The sequence below is a fragment of the Natator depressus genome, chromosome 2 (genome assembly GCF_965152275.1).
Source record: "Natator depressus isolate rNatDep1 chromosome 2, rNatDep2.hap1, whole genome shotgun sequence".
NCBI classification, from domain to species: domain Eukaryota; kingdom Metazoa; phylum Chordata; order Testudines; family Cheloniidae; genus Natator; species Natator depressus.
Window position 1 is genome coordinate 119,045,486 of NC_134235.1, and position 22,461 is coordinate 119,067,946.

General features: G+C 45.1%; 1 protein-coding gene across 1 annotated transcript; it reads left to right on the forward strand.

Annotated features, from left to right (window-relative positions):
* The first annotated feature begins 1,441 nt into the window (after nt 1-1,441).
* Nucleotides 1,442-21,947, forward strand: LOC141981533 (MARVEL domain-containing protein 3-like). The gene is made up of 4 exons (XM_074943185.1): nt 1,442-1,757; nt 5,736-5,893; nt 10,137-10,306; nt 21,115-21,947. The coding sequence occupies exons 2-4, from the start codon at nt 5,778-5,780 to the stop codon at nt 21,810-21,812; spliced, it is 984 nt and encodes a 327-aa protein (XP_074799286.1). The 5' UTR covers nt 1,442-1,757; nt 5,736-5,777; the 3' UTR covers nt 21,813-21,947.
* The last annotated feature ends 514 nt before the right edge of the window (nt 21,948-22,461 follow it).

Below are 22,461 nucleotides of genomic sequence, written 5' to 3' on the forward strand. Positions count from 1 at the left end.
TTATATATTTAACACCATTATAAATGCTGGAGGCAAAGCTGGGGTTGGGGTGGAGGCTGACAGCTCGTGACCCCCCATATAATAACCTTGTGACCCCCTGAGGGGTCACGACCCCAGTTTCAGAACCCATGCTGTCGTTGGTTGTGCCTTTGTCTCACTTATCTGTTCCCCTGCTCTGCTTAGAAATCCAAAGCAGTGGCTTTTCTTAACCTTTCAGACTACTGTACCCCTTTCAGGAGTGTGATTTGTCTTGCGTACCCCCAAGTTTCACTTCACTTAAAAACTACTTGCTTGCAAAATCAGACATAAGAATACAAAGTAGTTACAGCACGCTGTTACTGAAAAATCACTTACTTTCTCATTTTCACCATATAGGTTTAAAGTAAACCAATTGGAATATAAATATTGTACTTACATGTCAATGTATAATATATAGAGCGGTATAAATAAATCACTGTATGAAATTTTAGTTTGTATTGACTCGCTAGTGCTTTTTATGTAGCATGTTGTAAAACTAAGCAAATATCTGAATGAGTTGCTGTACCCCCTGAAAGACCTCTGCCCACCCCTAGGACAGGGGTGGGCAACCTGAGCCTGAGAAGGAGCCAGAATTTACCAATGTACCTTGCCAAAGAGCCACAGTAATACGTCAGCAGCCCCTCATCAGCTCCTGCCCACGGGCAGCCGTGCCCATCAGTGCCTCCCCCTCCCTCCCGATCGGCTCTTTCATGGCATGGCATGCAGGAGGCTCTGAGGGGGAGGAGCAAGAGGGCGGGAAGGGGTGGGGTGGGGGCAGGGCCTGTGGCAGAGCCAGGGGTTGAGCAGTGAGCCCCCCCCCCCCCCCGGGCACACTGGAAAGTTGGCGCCTGTAGCTCCAGCCCCGGAGTCGGTGCCTATTACAAGGAGCCACACATTAACTTCTGAAGAACCACATGTGGCTCCGGAGCCACAGGGTGGCCACCCCTGCCCTAGGGATACATGTACCCCTGGTTGAGACCCCACTGCCCCCAAAAGATACTGTTTAAATGTGCAAAACAATAGGGGCTGGAGCTGGAGGGTAAAAACAGGGAACTAATTGCTGCCGGCTCTGAGGCCTGCCATGTTGTCATGTCCCGTCCCGCCCCCCCATAGTTACTGCTGAGAAAATAAAGGAACATCCCCACATACTTGGCATAATTATCACTACACAGCAACAGCCCCAAAACGCTGCACGCATATTAGAAATTATAAATATCAATTAAGGCGGCGCTACACCCTAATTAAGCACCCGGGTTACAGCCACTTGTGTCCTAATTACTGGGTCGCAGCACATTGCACGGGTAGGGTGCTGTTTGACTCCTGCTTTCCCGGGGAGATTAACAACGTCCCCACCCCCCCGCCCGCCCGCCCGCCCGCCCGCCCAATCTCAGGTTGCCTGGTCTCCCCCTCACTACCCACCCTTTGGCCTCAGCAGCGAGCTCCCCGGCTGCAGAGCCGCGCGTTGCCGACACCTCGCGCAGGCCACGAAGCCAGCGTGGTGTGAAGCGAAACTCCCCCGCGGAGCAAGCTCCAGCCTCGGCGAGAGCGGGGAGGGGCGGTGACCTGTCCTCCACCTGTGAGACTCGTCCTCCTCCTCCCCCGCACACACAAGGAAATGCAGCTCCCCTGGCTTGGAGTGGAAAACAGGGAGACCCGGGGGAGCAGCCAGGGAGGAAACTTCAGCTAAAAGCTCTCGCTCACAGGCCCTGGGTGCTGCCGCCGCCGCCGCCGCCGGACAAGTGAGGAGCTTTAAAGACTTTTTTGAAGAGGGGAATGGGAGAGAGATCGTGGGGAGGGTCGGGAAAAGTGCATGGGGCGTGGTCTGGATTTTCTCGGGGAAGGAGACTGTGCAGCCAGGGATGTAGAGGCTGGGGTTTTTGTGGACTAGAGCATGGCCGGGGTCTTACATGGTGGGGATTTTGGGGGGAGGGGGTCGTCATGCCAGAGGAGCTGGGGCTGGGTTGGACTCTCTCTTGAGAGTGGCCCCTGTTGGGCGGGGAAGAGATAGGTGTGACCCTTTCGAAGTCCTGCACCTGCTGTCTTTGTGTTTTTTGTTTACTAAGCACTTGATTTTCCCAGAGGACCAGGTTAAAGGGGTGGGGGGCATTTTCCTCTTCAAAGGGGGCTCATGGGCTTAGAGTTAGAATGCAAGAGTTTATCAACACAGGGGCCTCGGGTCTCAGACAGAATCGTACACGTGCGACTAGCCCCTCCTGCCGCTCGCGCTGCCATGGCTGCATGCTGATTCTTAGCACACTAGCTCGATCAGAAATTACGCCTCCCACTCCAGTGTAGACATACCCAGAAACAGGCCCATTCCACAGCCATGCAGCCCTGAATTTTGAGACAGTCTGGGTGGGGATTGGTGCCTATCACTATAGTGGCCTACACCCCATAATCTGAACTCCTCCCCCAGACTTCGCAACAGCATGGGTCTAAACTACAACACGGGGCTCCCCCCTCCAATTGACCCTAACACATGCAGCAGGGTAGCTGTGACGCACTCCCAGTGCACTGCTACATCACCATGTCTGACTAACCTTCTCTCTGGAGTGTATGGAGCATCCTGCCATAAAGGTTGGATTGTATGAGCCCTAGCTAAAGCATGGTAGCTGAGAAAAAAGGCAGAGAGGTGACTGCCCAAAGCTACTTTAGGTACTGATAATCCCTGTTACCATGGCAGCTGGATGCTTCACAGTTTTTAGTAGTGTATTTATCCTTATAACACTTGGTGAGGTAGTATAGTGCTATTATCCCCATTGTACAGATGGAGAACTGAGGCACAGAGAGGCTAAGGGACTTGCTGAAGGTCACACAGGAAGTTCCACAGCTAAGGATTCAGGCACGGTATATGCGCCCCGAAACTACAGCACTGAGGCGGAGTACAGAATGAATATTCTGAGACTGTACACATACACAAGTTAATTAGTTGGACAAAACTAATTTTAAAGTGAGAACTTTAAATTTATCATCCTGTGTCTCTGAGTGTGTACACAGAGCCTGTGTAATCTTAATGGACTAATGAAAACTTTTCATAATTAAAAGTCATTGAAATCTCATGTATTGGCTACATTAGAAGAAACTGTGGTCATTTTTTGCCACTTTATAACTGTCTCCTTCAGCAAAGAATTTCACAAAGGGCCCATCTTTCAAATTAGCTGCAATCTCCTTTTGTTCTCAATGAAAGTGAGGCCACAAGCTGCTCTCAGGAAAGACAGTGGCCCACTGTCAAAATGGTCATAGCATTCCTTTGAGAAAAATGGAAGTGAAGCCGTTCCCTGCCTTCAGGGAAGATGGTGGTTCCCCATTTGTCAGCCATACAACCTTAACTCCTCCCTTCACTGCCACCACCCGGGGAAAAAATGAGGGAGGGGAGGATGGAGGGGATGTTTTTACAAATCAGTTACATCTAATTAGGGTCTAGAAATATTTATGCATTAATCACAATTGTTTGGTTGTTACATGGTATCGCTACACAGCTGAGTTAAGGCATGGAACTATGTGGTTATTACATGCAAACAACCTTAACACCTTGGGATTCCTTTTAAGGTTAACCTTACATTTGAATTTCCTAAATTTATAACATTGATTGTTGGAGGATAATTACAACACCTCTGTCAGGGTTCCTTCCCCACTCTGAATGCTAGGGTACAGGTGTAGGGACCCACATGAAAGACCCTCTAAGCTTATTTCTACCAGCTTAGGTTAAAACTTCCCCAAGGCACAAAGTGTTTGCCCTTGGATTAGGTAAATGCTGCCACCACCAAGCAATTTAACAAACAATCAGGGAAAGGACCACTTGGAGTTCCTATTTCCTCAAAATATCCCCCCAAATCCTTACACCCCCTTTCCTGGGGAGGCTTGAGAATAAAGAAGATGAGCACAGACCAACCTCAGGTTTTTAGGAATGCTAAAAACCCCAATCAGATTCTTAAAAAAAAAGATAAAAGAACAACTCTGTAAGATTAGAATGGAAGATAATCTCACAGGCAGTCAAATTTAAAACATAGAAAATCTCTCTAGGCAAAACCTTAAGTTACAAAAAGACACAAAAACAGGAATACACATTTCCTCCAGCACAGCGAAATTCACAAGCCAAAACAAAGAAAACCTAAAGCATTTTCTAGTTAGATTACTTACTAACTTTACAGGAGTTGGAGGGCTTGCTTCCTGATCTGTTCCCGGCAAAGGTATCACACAGACAGAAAAAAGCCTTTTCCCTCCCTCCAGATTTGAAAGTATCTTGTCCCCTCATTGGTCATTTTGGGTCAGGTGCCAGCCATGTTACTTGAGCTTCTTAACCCCTTACAGGTAAAAGGACTTTGCCTCTGGCCAGGAGGGATTTTATAGCATTGTATACAGAAAGGTGGTTACCCTTCCCTTTATATTTATGACAATCTCTAATGTATTTTACCCTAAATAACTGAGGATAATGTACTCTCAATCTTATCCCATGTTAATAGTTTGGGTTTTTTGGGAGGGGGGCACGCGTGTCTGGGCACATAGCCTAGGTTGAAGCACAAGCTATAGACCAGGGTGGGCAAACTGCGGCCCAGGGGCCACATCCGGCCCTTCAGATGTTTTAATCTGGTCCTTGAGCTCCCGCCAGGGATCAGGGTCTGGGGCTTGCCACATGGCTCCCGGAAGCAGTGGCGTGTCCCCCCCTCCAGCTCCTACGCTTAGGGGCAGCCAGGGGGCTCCGTATGTTGCCCCAGCCCCAAGCTCTGGCTCTGCAGCTCCCATTGGCCAGGAACAGCAGCCAGTGGGAGTTGCAGAGGTGGCACCTGCGGATGGGGCAGCGCACAGAGCTACCTGGCCACATCTCCACATAGGAGCCGGAGAGGGGACATGCCACTGCTTCTGGGAGCTGCTTGAGGTAAGTGCCATTCGGAGCCTGCACCCCTGAACCCCTCCTGAACCAGAGAACCGTTCTGCACCCCAACCCCTCATCTCCAGCTTCACCCCAGAGCCCGCACCGCCCCCCCCCCGTGCCCCAACCCTCGCCCCAGTCCGGAGCCTCCTCCCACACCCTGAACTTGTTCCTGGCCCCACCCCAGAGTCCTCCCCCTCTCCCACACCCCAACCCCAATTTTGTGAGCATTCATGGCCCACCATACGGTTTCCATACCTAGACGTGGTCTTGGGCCAAAAAGTTTGCCCACCTGTGCTATAGACAGAACTATAATCCTCCCTTTAAAGGGCATTTGTGTTCTCTCCTTAAACATACTAGCAGGGATAAATTTTGCTCTCAGATGTACATGGCTCCTAGTAAAGTCAGGGAGAACCACATATGCACACAATGCAGACCTAAATAGGTAGGTGTGCATTTCCTATGCTTAATGTCTTATACAAAAAGACACCATTAGAGGAGTCTTGAGATATGCTTTATATAAGAACACAGGAGGACGATATGCATTGTCCTTGTACTCAGGCTAGGAGAGAAGAAAAATCTGTTTAAATACCTGTACTGTTGAACGCAGAAAAGTCAAAGTTACTTGGCAATGGAAAAGTAAAAGGAGGGGAACTTACTTCCTTGTTGAGAAGCTACATCTTACTCATGGACTAAGGACAGCTTCCTTATCCTCCCCTCCCTTCCCCAACACTGTACTTCTCAATCACTTTACTGAAATCCTAACTAACTCAGGGGTGATCATTTTGTGTAAATGCTGGTCAATGAGTAATTAGAACTATAAACTGAATTGGTTTTATCTCTCTAGCTCAGAAGAGTTCAGCAAGAAGAAATACATGTGAAAAACAAGATGGCTGATGCTGAGACACCTCACCTCAATAAGCAGCACCAATATTATGAGAGCCACAGATCTGACAGACACCATGAGGAGAGAAGAGCTAAAAAGCCATACCCATTCAATGGAAGGTATGTCTCCTTTGTCCCTCACTATGGGGTGCGGAGCTTGTTTGTTTTACATTCATGTTGTGGTTATTACAATACCAGGAAAGACATATTCAGCTTTGAAATTCAGAAATGTGAATATGCCACATTCAGAACTGTGACAATTATTTTGCTATTGGAAGTTTTAAGGAGTCTAATTAAACATTCTTTGTACTAAAGAACTATGTTGAGGGAGAACTAGGTCATGTGGGCTGGCAGGAAAGGACGGAGGTGAGGCTGAGTCATGGAGGTGGAGAAGGAAGATGGGAAGAGCTGAGTTGTGGGCATGAGAAGATGTGGCTGGGTCATATGACCAAGGAGGGGGGTTATGGCCTGGTCTTCCCAGAGGTGACAATTGGAGCAGGCTTGTCTACATGCAGAGTTGCACTGGTTTAACTGAAGATGCCGTTTAATTGAACAGATGCTAAGGCTGAGTGAACACTTTTTTCAACTAGGAACAGGTTTAAGCTAAACCAAAATAAACTAGTGTAAACATATGTAGTCACTCTTTAGTAAACCAGTGTTAGTGTGTCAGCAAGGCCTCAATGTCTGCGGTAGATGTGGCGCAACATGTGAAGCAGCTAATGGTAGGGTTGCCAACTTTCTGATTGCAGAAAACTGAACACCCTTGCCCCCTGCTGACTCCATCCCCCACTCCCTCCATCACTTGCTCTCCCCAACCCTTGCTCACTTACTCATTTTCACCAGGCTGCGGCACTGGGTTGGGGTGCAGGCTCCTGCTGGGGGTGCGGCCAGAAATGAGGGGTTCAGGGTGTGGGGGGTGGGCTCCGGCTGGGGGGGGTGGGCTCTGGCGTGGGGCGGGCTCTGAGGTGGGGCTAGGGATGAGGGGTGCAGGAGGGTGCTCCAGGCTGGGGCAGGGGGTTGGGGCGTGGGAGGGGGTGAAGGCTCCAGCTGGGAGTGCAAGCTCTGGGGTGGGGCCAGGGATGAGGGGTTTGGGATGCAGGAGGGGGTGAGGGCTGCAGGCACATCTCTGCAGCTCCTAGGCAGAGGGACAGTTAGGGGGCTCTGTGAACTGCCCTCACCTGCAAGCACCACCCTCACAGCTCCCATTGGCCTTGGTTCCCAGCCAATGGTAGCTGTGGAGCCGGCACTTGGGGTGGGGGCAGCGTGCGAAGCCTCCCCAGCCACCCCTGCACCTAGGGGCCACAGGGACATGTTGGCCACTTCCAGGAGCCGCATGGAGCCAGGGCAGGCAGGGAGTCTGCCTTAGCCCCGCTGTGCTGCCACCTGGACTTTTAATGGCCTGGTCAGTGATGCTGACCAGCATCGCCAGGGTCCCTTTTTGATCCGGCATTCCGGTCAAAAACCAGACACCTGGCAACCCTAGCTAATCTAGAAGTTTGGGGTGGCTTCAGAAACTGGCATGTTTTGTGCTCTCCCTGTCCAGCCCTTCCAGCCTAGACCATACTGGGGTGCAGCCTGGCTTATTTTACTGCATTTGACAGAGGAGGAGACAATGAATTTTCAGGACCATTAATAAATAAAAAGGGGAGGATGCAGGGGAGCAGAATGAATGTAATTATGGTTTAAAAAGGCTGAAATACTGAAGTCCTTAAAATCTATATTTAACAGGGAGGAAAAAAAAATATTCCAACAAGACAATCCCTGTAACTAATGGTAAAGAGGAAAGGGAATAAAATAGGTAAAGAATATAGGTTTCAGGGTAGCAGCCGTCTTTAAAATAATCACCCGGTCCAGCTGATGTGAATTTTAGGATATTAAGAAAATTTGCTGATGAACTTACTGTACCACTGACAATTTTTGAAAGGATGTGGAAAATTGGGAAGGAAACGGTTTTCATCTGAAAAGCAAAATACTTTGATACAAAGTGACATTTCAGTGCATCAGGGGAGTGTAATTTTGATGCCTAGTGATCCCACTCTTCTCTATGGGTTTAGCTTTCTGGCCAGGCTATATTTCCCATGATGCCCCATGGCCATAGAGTCCTCTAATAAACACACCACCTCCCCTCACCAAGATGGGAGAAAGTGTTGCGTCATTGGACATGTGGTCCAGACTGAGAGTCCAACCCACAGAGAAGAATGGGAGCACAGTGGACAGGAAAAGAAACTGCTAGAAAATTACAAAACTATCAGAAAAAGGCCATATTTCGTTTGGAACTTGTATCACACTCTCTTTTTGAATATCAATGTTCCTGGCAAGTAGCACAGTATCAGAAGTATTAAAGGGATTGCTTTCGAGTTAGGTGAAAGATTTTATAAACAGTTTAGTTTGTCAGGCAGCTCCCCAAGATCCAGGACAAAAGTCAGAAAATTTTTGATTAAAGTTAAAGAACTAGAGTGAAAAATCACTTAATTCTCTAGAGAGTGAAGATGCTTTTGCTTACACATCCAGGTTAACTGGTATTTGTGGATTACTTTAAATTCATGGAGTTTTAGGAGGACAGAGAAATGTAAAAGAACCTAGAGATCAGAAAATGAAACTAAATTCATTTGAGGAAAAATGTAGGCTAATAGACCTGTGGATAAGTAATCTCAGACAGATGTTCAGTTGGAAGGAGAAATTTTGAAGTAATAATGCTGAAGGGAATCTAAGAGTAATAAGACACCATATTAGACATGTTCTGTTCTATACAGTTTTTTATTCCATCCTCATAACTATAGTGGTGGAGAGCCTTTCAGTACTGCACTGAAATATGTGCAATATCGGTCACATGAAGTCCATTCTCTCATCCTCCCTGAGGGAGAACTGTGTTTTAGTTGTAGGGAAGCATTGTGTTTTGGTTTGATAGGGCTTATGTTCACGCTGCTACGTCTGTACATTAGAGAACGCAGGTCAGAGAAGCATGCTTTCCACTTAGAGCAGAAGGTGTGAGGCTTGTGATAATCCTTACTTCCCTTGGGAATTCTTGTGATGATCCTTAGTTCCTGTGGGGATTTGTTCTACAGTTTCAAACCCGCCCCCAAGAAAGCTGTCTCCTGCACAGATTCTATCACAAGGTGGGGAGGGGAATGTAAGTTCTGTTGTGACAGAGGGGTGGAGTTGTTGACCACTGTCCTCATACCAGAGCTTCAGGAAATCTTTTAGCTCTCCTGGGTCCAAGCCATTTTGATCCTTGAAGATAAAGAACTAAGACCTGGAACTTGCTATTCTATGGGAAAAGTGGCAGACAGGTGTATTAATAGCTTAGGTTACTGAGGAGATGTACTGCACTAGCTGGACTAAACTAAGGACTAATGGTTTCGTGCCCCAGCGTATTGCATTGCTGTAGTCCAGCTGAGGAAATGAATGTATGCTTAACGGAAGTCAGGCCAATATCTGCCAGGATGGGGTATAGTTTCCTAGTCCACCATAAATGGTAGAAAAGCATTATTCATAGATGAGTTTACAGTATGATAAGGCAACAAAATGGCCAGTGCAATTTTGGATACGCAAACAGAAAGGCGGTAATCATACACATTGACACTGGTGCTACCACAGCTGGAATATTGCATTCATTGCTGTAGTACTTCCTCACCAGAAAGATATTCTTAAATTGGAAAGGAGTTCAGAGAAAGGGGGAGAGACTAGATCGTACCAGATCTTGTAAAATTGTAAAAAGGAGAATGTGAGTAGATACAATGTTACTGTCATGAAATATTTTATATTCTGGTTTTAATGCCATGCTTTTGTATTCTTGTAAAAGAATCATTGTGAAATGCAGTAAATTGCAAATATGCATGAGATACATTGCTTATCCACAAATTGGTAGTGCTTATTTACAGATTTATTTGTTATGTGCAAATGTTACAGAAAAAACTTTAGCCTCTGGTTTGTCCATGGGCTGGTAATTGAGTATTTGCTTGTCATGGCAGATGAGTGATCACTGGGTACACGGTATTTAGAAACAGAGTTCCACCCACTTCCTCTTTTCTTTTTGCAAATTACACAAAAGCATTAGCAATAGTTGAATGGACTTATGATGTGAATAATTCAAGTTTTTCAAAATCGCTGTGATATTCACAAAACATTGTGAATATTTATTCGTGCAAGCAGAATACAAGGTGATACATTTCACGAACACTCTTGCAAACAGATCTCATTTGATCAAATGTCTGTAAACAAAAGGGATCACTCATAGCAGTGAAGCAAGTCAGTTAGCAAAAATTCCAGAAACTAAAACTAATACTTTTTTGATGCACTTGTCCAAAAATATTAGACTGTGCTGTCTCCTATAGATAATCCTTTACTCCTACCCCATTTGCAGATCAACACAAGGGATTCCTGGCAACCAACACTCGAGACCTTCTACTGCTAATTCAGACCTGTACCAAAAAAACACACTATCAACTCATGAATATATCGATTCACCATCACATTATAATCCTGAGAAAGAGACCTTTTCAGAGAAATGTAATAACCTGTGCTCAAGGAGAGGTATGTGGATTTTTATTTTGGCTTACCTTCCATGTGTCTCTTCACAGATTTATGTCCTTGTTTCAATCAGACATCCTGATTCATAAACACAACAAACTCAGGCTGAGGGACAAAAGAGGGAGGGGACTGAATAACAACGTCCAGGGAGACTAATTCATGAATGGCATAGCTGCCGTTCAGTTATTGGTCTTATTAAATGTCTATGGGCCAGATTTACAAAGATATGCCTGAAGATGCAAATAGGCCCCTAGTCAGATTCACAAAAGTACCTGAGTTTGGCGCCAAACTCCCACCGACTTTCAATGGGAGTTAGGCCTCTAGGCTGCTTAGATGCTTTTGTAAATTGCTCAAGGCACCTATTTGCATTTTTAGGCCCCTAAGCCTTTATAGGCCACCTTAAAACATGGAATTTTGCGTTAAGGAATCACTCTGAATCATTGGGCCCAAGATAGAGAGCCAGAGCAAGTATGAGTGACTGTACAGCCTGGTAAGTAGAGCACCCAGGGGCCAGTCCTCCTGCTCCAATGACTTAAGTATTTATCCACAGTGGAACAGCTTCAACAGGAGAGCTTGTTGTATAGGGAACCTAGGAGCTAAACTCAGGTTTTGTGAATCCAGTGATTTTCTAGGCACCTAAGTCTCCTGATGAATCTAGCCATATACGGATTTAATGATAAATATACACAGCTTGGTTGGTCCGGAATAAGCCTCATCGCTCCTGTTCTCGTCAGACAAGCAGAACTGGCATCTTTCTGTTTTACGATAGTCCGTTTCTCTCTGGGGGTGTTGCTGCTCCCTTTAGACATTTTCTGTGTAATATCTAGAAACTGAGGTATCCTTACCACATGAATTATCTCCACCATCACATGTTCAGACTCAGGAAATTAGCACCACACAGCTGAACACACTTTTCCCCGATTCTGAAATAAGCGCTGCTCAGACCAGAACAGGGAGCCAAATAACATCTTCTCCATGGCTGTTTCCTGAGCAACACCTAATGCAGGGATCTCAAACTCAATTCACAACAAGGGCCACATGAAGACTAGTACATTGGCCTGAGGGTTGCATCACTGACACCTTTTCATACAAACTTACAAAAGCCCCTCCTGCTCCTAGCCCCGCCCCCACTCCACCCCTTCCATGAGGCCCCACCCTGCCCCACCCCCATCCCAACCGCTTCCCCAAATCCTCACCCCTTCTCCACCTCCTCCCCTGAGTGCCTTGTGTCCCCGCTTCTCCCCCCTGGAAAGCGCACCGCTACAGACTAGGGACCGAATGGCTAGGCAGCAGTTCTGCAGAAAAGGACCTAGGGGTGACAGTGGACGAGAAGCTGGATATGAGTCAACAGTGTGCCCTTGTTGCCAAGAAGGCCAATGGCATTTTGGGATGTATAAGTAGGGGCATAGCGAGCAGATCGAGGGACGTGATCGTTCCCCTCTATTCGACACTGGTGAGGCCTCATCTGGAGTACTGTGTCCAGTTTTGGGCCCCACACTACAAGAAGGATGTGGATAAATTGGAGAGAGTCCAGCGAAGGGCAACAAAAATGATTAGGGGTCTAGAGCACATGACTTATGAAGAGAGGCTGAGGGAGCTGGGATTGTTTAGTCTGCAGAAGAGAAGAATGAGGGGGGATTTGATAGCTGCTTTCAACTACCTGAAAGGGGGTTCCAAAGAGGATGGCTCTAGACTGTTCTCAATGGTAGCAGATGACAGAACGAGGAGTAATGGTCTCAAGTTGCAATGGGGGAGGTTTAGATTGGATATTAGGAAAAACTTTTTCACTAAGAGGGTGGTGAAACACTGGAATGCGTTACCTAGGGAGGTGGTAGAATCTCCTTCCTTAGAGGTTTTTAAGGTCAGGCTTGACAAAGCCCTGGCTGGGATGATTTAACTGGGAATTGGTCCTGCTTCGAGCAGGGGGTTGGACTAGATGACCTTCTGGGGTCCCTTCCAACCCTGATATTCTATGATTCTAAGTCCTAAGTGCGGCCAAACAGCTGTTTGGTGGCGGGAAGTGCTGGGAGGTAGGTGGAAGAACGGGGACATGGCGCGCTTGGGGGGGGTTGAGGGGAGCTATGGCCGGCCGCAGGAAATAACTCTGTGGGCCGCATGCAGGCCACGTGTTTGAGTCCCCTGACCTAATGTGTGCATTGAGAGCTCCTGCTATCCTATTGTTTTACTTTCTACTCTTACCTTATTCCTCTTTGTCTTCTATTTTGTTTAGCCAGCCATGACCAGGCTAACCCTTGCACACGTGGCTTGCCAAACTAGTCACAGCAAAAAGATTCCCAAATGACCAGATCTCTCAAGATCTTTGCCTTGCTCAGACCAGAGAGATTTTTTTCCCCTCAGAGCTATGGTTGCCAATCCTCCAGGATTGTCCTGGAGTCTCCAGGAATTAAAATAAAGATTAATCTTTAATTAAAGATAATGTCAGGTGACAAAACCGCCAGGAATTCAGTCAGTCAAAGTTGGCAACCTACTCAGAGGCAGGGGATTAAAATGGGGGCCTAGAAGAGGCCAACTGGTTTGTGCTATGGCCTTCCAAAAACTGAACTCCAAGCACTAGAGAAAGGAACTGCATTTTTCCATCTCTTGCTGTTCTCTCTCCTTCTTTTGTGTTCATTGTTTAAAAAAACACAAAAACCCAGTACTGGAGTCAATAAAAGAAAGCTACCACCTAAAACTGACTTTTCCCCTAACATTTGATGCCACTTCAGTTTTCAGTTTTTTCTCTTTAAAGCAGTCTGTGGAGGGAGACAGAAGAAATAAGAATAGTAGTTAAAATATCCTTACATTCTATTTCTAACATGTAGGTAGGAGCAAGGCACACAAGAGGCTCCTCAAAGAAATTTAATTTCTCTCACCTGGTTTTTCTTTTTTTCTTTCTTATTTTTTTTTTTTTGCAGGATGGGACTCTTCCTTTCCTTAAACTTTTGTTTTTGGAAACACAAGCCTTTTCCTATTACATTTTTATCTTTCACCCCCTAGATATCACACATTTTCAAGACTTATGTCACAATAATTTTCCTGAACTATATCGTCCCTTTGACCTTTTCAAGCCACCTTTATCTGTTCGCCTCTTTCCAGCTGTCAAATGAAAAATATTGTGCAAAATAAATGGATCTAATTCCAAAAGTTTCTTAAAATTCAGAATTATAAAAATTATTGGAGAAATACTGTTCCTTGTGATGCTAAAATGGTCCATACAGATATTGCATTATTTATCAAGACAAAACCATGCCCCTCTTACTTTATTAAAATATAAAACCTATCAGAGCAATGCATCTGTATCAAGATCTGTTTCATATTGCTTTTATTATTCTGTCAAGTACAATAGTAAAATGTGAATTAATACAATTATCTGAACAAACTATGGTAGCTAACTATATGCAGTTAACTATATTAATACTGAGTAAGGCAAGATCTATTATTACCTGTGTATCCCATTCTTCCAATCACATTTACCTGCCTCAATTTTAGATATCATTGGTATTCAAACTAGCACCACTTGTGAGAGGATGGTGCAGGAACTAATGACTAATTACTCCCAGTGTAATTTTTGGGGAAAAGCGTTGAAGGCTTGACAAACCAATGGATTCGGTGCAGCAAAAAACTATATAATAGAATTAGCCACTGACAAATTATTTTACAATATTGGTATTTGATGACAATATATATTAAACAATCAATTAATAAACGCTCAGCTAAAGTGCAAAATAATCAACCTAAAAATGTAAAAAAAGCTGTTTCAAAAAGACAAAATCCTTTATATATTAATTTATACTGACTTGAGATACTATCAGCTTTATTTAAAAGAAATCATATATCTGATTTTTTTTATCTGGTGTTGTTACAAGTAACATGTAATGCCACTATAACTGGAAGAGTCTGTACTCTTCACTACTTTTCTGTTATAAATCTTGTGCACTTAATTTGAAACACACAACAGGAAGTGCTGTTGCAAGTGCCCAATGCTAGTTAAAATAAATGTAGGCCCCTCTGTGATGTTATTAGGTTGGGATCCATTGTTACAGGGCCCAAGATTTGGTGTGTGACCTTCTCCTCATCTGCTTCAACCTCAATGCAAAATTCGTCCCTGAAGCAGTCATAGAAGCAGCAAATAGGGAAAGTGTCCAGAAGCCGTTCCTACTTTTGTAGGAAGTATCAGGGAAAATAGTGGATGGAGAGAGTCTAAGTAGAAGACAGGACCTGGAATAAGCTCAGGCAAGAACCATGAAAAAGGTTAAGATGTCCTGATCCCCCAAGTGGCCTGAAGTTATTTGCCGTATTGCTCTCAGTCCACATGATGCAGCTACTGCTTAGCGCTATGTGGTGCTGGAGCATGAAGTTAATATCACGCTAGCACTCCATCACTTAGGGACCAGGTTTACCAGTATTGCCTGGACAGTCCTGCAAGTCCCAAGTATGCCACAGATGCAGTACAGGCATGAGTTTCAAACTGTAGGACTTGGAGTAAGTTCTTGGCAGTATGGGAAAACTGCTCCTATGGGAGAAAATGGTCTCTGGGGCAGGGCGGATGTGGGGAATAGAACAATCCCTGCATATGAACTTGAGAATTACCAGGATATCAGGAGGAGTCACTTGAGGCTTCTAAGCAGGATTGTTATCTTCACTAACAAGGGACATTTTACAAATATTAAAAGGGTAGTGCTATTGCTTCTCTTCTGACTAGAGCTGATACATCAAATTTTGTAATATTTTCCAAATTTTGACTAATTTTTCTGTCGGGAGTTAGGCACCTGGATTCCATTTGAATTCAGTGGTATTTAGGTACCTAACTCCCTTAGGCTCCCTTGAACTTCCCAGGCTCAGTTATTAATTTTTGTCATTACATTGCCTCCTGGAACCTGAGTGCTTTTTAAGTATTACCCCATTAGAGATGTTTTAGCAAGATCCATAGAAAGAAGAGCACCACTGGAAAGGGAACATATGAACTGCAGGGTGGGTGGTTTTTTACATAGTATGTTTTCTATTGGTCTGATCCTGCACCATTAGAGACAGCGGGACTTTTGCTGTTGACGTCAATAGCAGCAGGATCACACCTCATGGATATGTACACGTAAGGTGTACAACACAAAAACACACTCACGTGAACATGCAACTTTATTGCAATATGGAGGCATCCAGCTTTATTAAATTATTTTTAGAATGTTACCTTTCTAGGTCTGCTGCTTTCTTTTCCTTCGTTACCTCCCACCCCGTCCCCTGTTTTTATAATGACCTCCTCTCCTCTGTCTGCCCTTTCGTTCTGTTCCTCTTCATCCTCCTCACCTGTTTTTGCTTTCACTGACGTGTCCCTTCTTTCCCTTGGTGTTTTTAAAAATCTCTCCTTTCTTCTGTCAGATTTTCTTAACTTTCCATCTCCCCCATCCTCTCTCAATCCAGCTGCTGCAGCACAGAGGTGACTGTAAAGCCTCAACGGTAACTTTACTCTGTGGAGTGCAACCTGTTTATTGGCATGAGTGGTTCTACATCCGGAGTCCTTTGTAGAACTGTTTGACTCCTGCTTCTGCAATTGCATGTATGTTGTCAGAATACTGGCCTTTTTTAAAAGTTACCTTTAAAAACCAAAAGCCAACCTCCTTTTTTAAAAATCTCTGTTTCAAATGAGGGAGACTCTCTGGCTCAGGGAATTTAAAATGGGCTATTGAGCTATTTAACCCTTGAGCTGACCAATTCACATCTGACCTCTCTCTCTTCCCTGCTTCTATAACAGCCCCTAATGGAGCCTGCCACAGGAACAGCTCATGTGCACAGGGCTGCAGATTTATGCAGTAGCTCACTGCTACTCTGAAACCTGAAAGTAGACTAGGCAGCATAGACTAACACACGGTAAAGTGGAATGTCAAAGCCTCATAGGCTTTAACTCTACCATCTTAGCACGAGTTAAACTCTGCTTTGTTTACATTAGACTATTAGAAGGAGTTAGCTAGCATGTCTTAACAGCACACCTGTAAATCCTACTCTGGGCAAAACCTGAGGCCTTGCTGCTTGACGTGGAAATACTCAAGCTGCACCACATGCTTAGACTTTAAGGCCAAAAGGGATGACCGTGATCACCTAGTCTGACCTCCCGCATATCACAGTATACAGAACCTCACCCACCCACTCCTGTGGTAGACCCAGAACATCTGGCTGAGATACTGAAGTCCTCAAATCTTGATTTAAAGACTTCAAGTTACAGAGAATCCACCACTTGCACTAATTCAGACCAACAAATGACTTTTATCCCACGCTGCAGAGAAAGGCAAAACCCCACATTCCCTCTCCCCCACACCCCTTCCTCTCAGATTTCTGCCAATGTGACCTGGGGGACAATTCCTTCCTGACCATCTATATGGTGATCAGTTAGAGCCTGAGCACGGGGGGCAAGACCCACTAAATTGGCATGTTTAGTGCTCATTCCTCAGCAACAGTATCAGGGCTTGCATCTACACCAGGAGTGGGCAAACTTTTTGGCCTGAGGGCCACATTGGGTTTCCAAAATTGTATGGAGGGCTGGTTAGGGGAGGCTGTGTTGCCCCAAACAGCCAGGTGTGGTCCAGCCCCCGCCTCCTATCCGACCCTCCCCCCCCACTGCTTCTCGCCCCCTGCCCCATCCAACCCCCCCATCCCCTGATGGCCCCCCCAGGACTCCTACCCCATCCTCCACCACCTGCTCCCTGCCGCCTCATCCAACCCCCCTCTCATTCCTGATTTGCCCCCTGGCACCCCTGCCCCATCCAACCCCCATCTCCTTCCTGACTACCCCCCCGTTCCCCGCCCTCTGACCGCCCCGACCCCTATCCACACCCCCCTGCCCTGACCACCCTCCTCAACCCCCCCACCCTCTATCCAACCCCCCCTGCTCCCCACCCCCTTACTGTGGTGCCTGGAGCGCTGGTGGCTGGCAGTGCTACAGCCACGCCACCCAGAGCACCAGGTCAGGCCGCGGCTCTGCAACTGCGCGCTGAGGCTGTGGGGGAGGGACCGGGGGCGAGCCTCCTGGGCCAGGAGCTCAGGGGCCTGGCAAGAGGGGCCCGCGGGCTGTAGTTTCCCACCTCTGATCTACACCATTGCTTGTACTGGTGCCAAAAGTTGGAGACTAGGTTTAAACGAACATACACCAAGCCTTGTGTACGTACGGGATTTTTTGTAATATTTTCTTATTGTTCAGAATAGTATAGCTCTACAAGTAGTGGCGATATTGCAAGCCCTTGTTCGGACAAGGTGCATCAGCTGGTATTCTCACCACAGGGTCGTGGACTCCTGCGCAGTGTAACGGACGTGGGGTGTTGAAACCGACAGTAGGCTGAGCACACTAGAGCGCCCAACGCACGGGCACCCGCGTGGCTGCCGTGGGAAAATTTTACAAAATGTACCTCACATAAGCAAACTCCTACCTGGGTGGAACTGGAGGGCAGTGGCAGGAGCAGCAGCTTGGGAGTTCCTCTTGGAGGCAGCAATAAATGAGAGCAGAGAAGGAACAAGAGGGGCTGAGACAACTGTGCAGGGCTTGGATACAGCACTCTGATCAACGTAGTGTGTATACTTTGAAGGAAGTCAGACTGAGAAGGGCTCTTAATCCAGAGTTCTAATCTCCATTTGCCCCTCAGGTTTGCTTTAGCTGTTTTTTACTTAGACAAAACCTAGCCCTGCTGCCCTGTAATTCACAGCTGCCTGTTCTGCCCTGGAGCAGAATATTTTTTCTCTTTGATTTAGGAGAGCTGTGGATATTTGGCCATTTTACAGTCAGTCTGAATATATTGCAAGTAACTGGGAAGTAGAGGGTCACTGGAAGACTGCGTGTGTTGTTGATTCAAGTACAGTGAACTTGGTTCCATGAAGCCGAGCCCAAATTCCTCAGTAAGTCAGCATTGTGGGAGTTCAGTGCTAAAATCGTACAGACACACAAACCTGTCTAACCTGAATTTCTTGCCTTTGTGGAAATAGAATTCACAACCTGCCATAAAGCAACTCCTGTTACTGTCAGAGATGGTTACACATGTAGTGACCTCAATCCATGTCCTCTCCTGCTGGACAAGGGCCAGATCTGCTACCCTTACTCATACTGTAGTACCTTACTCCAGGAGGAGTCCCACTGAAATCAGTGGGTCAGAATCAGGCCCATACAATTACATAGTAAACTACAGGCACCGCGAAATTGTAGATTGGGTTGAGTAATTTTCATGCTATTGTACAGCTCAATGAAAAGGTCTGAAAAACCCTGGAAGAGCACAGTTGGTTCCGCACCAGGAAATCCCACTTTCCAAAGTGCAACAAAGGTTTCTAGAACAACACAGCCTAGCAAGAGGAAGGATGTTCCATAGTCTAATCCTTGTTGTGCTGCTTCATTCCTTTCTTTGCAAGCTCATACAGATCTGACAGCAACAGAGAGCAGCTGGCTAGATAACAGCAGGGAAATGCAACACAGATGAATTTGGCAGCATAAAGTGAAAGACTGTAGGCTTCTTGCGATTTGTGTCTCACTTTGTAATGGCCAGTAAATGCAGGACCATTTTGGCAAGCTTCTTACATTTAGCCTGTATTCACTTATTGCTGCAAAGAATGGTGGGTGGGGGTAAGAAGAGCCTTAGAGACTCAGTAATTACTTTCAGAAGTTAGGAGGTGCAGCATGTTTGCTACACTACGGGTTTGGCCTCCTGAAGCTTCAAATTTAACTGCAATAAAAGGTTTACTAAGCTTAGTCTGCCCTCTAGTGGTTAATGAACTGATCATTGCTACTACATACATATTGAAGGACTAGCTCTGCACAGCACAGAAGCAGACACACTATGTTAAAGTATTTAATATTTTTCAAATTCTACATTATAATTATTTACTTAGACCCATGAAAAATTCTTCACAACTTCACATTTACCATCCTGGAGATTTTAAAATATGCAGTAAGATCTAAAATACCACCTACATCACACACTAAATAAAACAGTGGTATTACATGCATCACTGGCTCGAACCAGCACTTTACAAGACCTTGAATTCATTGTTTAAGGTGATGTCATCACATAAGATTAACACTTAGATTTTTCTAGTCCAACATAATCCAAAGATAAATTCTGTACGGTCTCTTCCTCTAAGACTATTTACATTTTAGGAGGCTCAGTGCTTGAAGTGAGCAGGATCCAAACTACAGCATTTTTTCAGAAAAAATAAACAGTCCTTTTTAATGGAGTAAGACAAAACAGTAAAGACTGAATTAGTAAGTAGAAAAAATGTACATTTACTAAAAACAGGCCATTTTATTTGGTCAGGCCTGTTTTATCCGTGTTTTGAGAGGTGGGAGAGTATCTAAACAAAGACAGAAATACCTGAATTCCCTAGAGGTACTGGTTCAATGCCTGACATACAGTTCAACATTGCAAGATAGATAAACTGAGTTCTATGCAGTCTTGTGTATGGGTGTTAACCTTTGATATGAAAGCTGTCTTCCCTGGATGGACATTAAAAATCCTATGACACTTCCTTATACAGCAAGGTTTTGCCTTGGTGTTCTTGAGCAAAATTCTCTCTCCTCCCAAACTGTTCCCATTTTCCAAACACAAGGATGAAGGTATTTGTTGTGCTGTGTGGATATATTTTGTAAGCCACTTTAAGATGATGAGCTACATGTTATATTTATGACTTATCTTGCACTGGGGAGCAACCAGCTGATTAAAATGCCCTTTTGAAATGCCAGGATTCAGTTGGATTGCATACACTTAACATGCAGTTATGCTCCAGGAAGGGATATCCGATGGACAGCCATCAACCCCTATAGCCTTGATATGGAAAAGTTACATGTAGTTCTGATTTTTAAAACACTGTTAGAATACAGATATATGGCCCACTATTAGAAGCAGGGGTCTGGGAATCCTTTCTACAAAAAGGTCCTTTTCCTGTCAGCTTGGTGATGGCTTGGAAGATAAACGTTAAATGGTATCTCTTCATAAAATTGCCATTGCAACGGTGGACGGTTTGAAATTGAAGAACTTCAGCTTTACTTTTGTTACTTTGTGACAGACAAACAAGAGTCAAATTATCCAAATGCTATTCCTTTACTTAAAGTCCATGCCATTTTTATTTATTTATTTATTTTTAAACAAGAGGAGGAAGATGGTCAGCCTAGAAGAACTTTTTCATACAGTTTTAGCTTTTGAAAGTGGGAGTTAAGTAAGACAAGCCAAGAATCATAGGATTTACTTCCCTTTAAAAGGAGGTCAGTTGAGGCACACGGATTGAACAAGTGTCTCCTTAAATATGATTTTTAAAACCCTGTTTGATTTAGATTAGATCCAGCAAATAAGAGGCCAAACATTTTTAAAAACAGGCTCCTTAAGTAAGGTTGCTAAATGCATACTTAGGGATCCAGTAAATGGCCTGATTTTTTCAAAAAAGTCACTAGGAGCTTGGAGATTTTTAAAAAATCTTGTTCACAGTTTTGTTCAGATGGACAGCTCCAATTCCGTGTGGTTGTGTGTCAAGCAGCTAGAGTACCAAATACAATCTGTTGGTGCTGTTACCTTTTCTTCATCAGAGCACAAGCAACACTGTAAAAATCTTCATTAATTTTTCTTGCATGATCCACTTATCAAGTGCACTATCAAATTACAGAAAAAGCCATCTTGCTCAGGCTCTGAAATACATTAATTAAAGTGAAAGGAGGGCTTTTTCTGTAGCCTCCCCTGAGGGGAAAAGCTCAATATGATCTCTCTGTAGTTTAAAATGTCTTGGTTCCCTTCCCCCCCGCCCCCGCCATTTGCACAAATACAATATTTAATTCATTCACCCTTTTCTTCCTGCAGGTATTTTGAAGTTTGTTGAAATTACCGTCAACATTCTAGTGCTGATCTGTGTTGGAGCCTCCCAGGCAGCTATTGCAGGCTTCACTTCTATGGGAGGTTTGGGAGTGGGCTCTTTCAACATTGGTTCATTTTACAGCCCATTTGAAGGAACCGAGTTCCAGGAGGTGAGAGACCTGGACATGCATTTCAGCCAGATGAGAGCCCCTTGTGTGTATGGGGGAGTAGCCTTCAGCCTGACATTAGCAGCATTTACACTCCTGTTCCTTGTCGTTGGGGCAAAACCCATTGATCGCCTCTCTGTGAAGATGCTTGTGGCAGAATGTGCCTTTGACATGCTGGCTTGTATGGGGTATATTGCAGCTGTTGGCCTTTACTTACACTTTATCATCCAGGTGAACTCCACAGACACATGCAAGAAGAGGGAAAGACTGTATGCGCGCCGTGGGTACACCTGGATGAACTGTGAGGTTCAGGGGGGTGATGCAGCTGTCAGCCTGTTTGGCATTGCTGCTGCTTGTTTGTACTTCCCAAGTTCTGTGATCTGTGCACTCACCATTCGAAACGTACGGGCCTTTCGAAGCCAGATGACCAGGACTCAGTACAGCCTTGAGAACAGCTACAGAGAGAGAGAATACCAAAAGGACTACAGAAGCCCCAAAAGCACTCACAATGCACAGACCTTAGCAACACTGGTGTAGAATCTGTCATGGAACTCAGTGCAGTGCCAGGGAGCATAAACTCCAGTGATGGGCAGACACCAGATCTGATATTTTTAGGGGTTTTTTTAGTACAGACCATCTGTATCATACTGGGCATAATGTACACATGTACAGCATTAATTGTCGATTTTATGATGGACTAAAAAGTCCTGAATGTAATAAAATGTATACTTTGTCACAATTAATTTTAATTTTAGATGGTTGCACCGATTACTTCAGTCTATTTTCAGTGTAAAAATATATACTGTTTTAATAGTTCAACCCTGCTCAGAGCCGATCCAATTGACTCTAGTAAACACCAGCAGCATGTTAACACTGCGGGAGCTGAACTAGTTAATGGTGGTGGGAATTATTTTTGTTAAAGTTTCCTTTGTATAGATGTAACCCCAACTAGGAGGGTGGGAATTTCATTTCTTCTTCCCCTCCAGCTGCCAGCCCATATAAGAGGTTAATAATCTATCAGCGCTTCCAGCTAATAGATTTAGGCCCCTATTCAGAAAGGTACTTAAGCATGTGCCTAACTAAGTTTGTGAGTAAGTCCTGTTGACTTCAGTGGGGTCTACTAACAAAGATAAGAATGTTTCTAAGTATCACACTGAATCAGGGCCTAAATTGCTACTTGACTCCC

Bases quoted from the DNA above. Each gene is read 5' to 3' on its own strand.
- LOC141981533 (XM_074943185.1), top strand. From the start codon at position 5,778: ATGGCTGATGCTGAGACACCTCACCTCAATAAGCAGCACCAATATTAT. The intron at 5,894-10,136 runs GTATGTCTCCTT...CCCCATTTGCAG, and splicing joins CCATACCCATTCAATGGAAG to ATCAACACAAGGGATTCCTG. The intron at 10,307-21,114 runs GTATGTGGATTT...TTCTTCCTGCAG, and splicing joins TAACCTGTGCTCAAGGAGAG to GTATTTTGAAGTTTGTTGAA.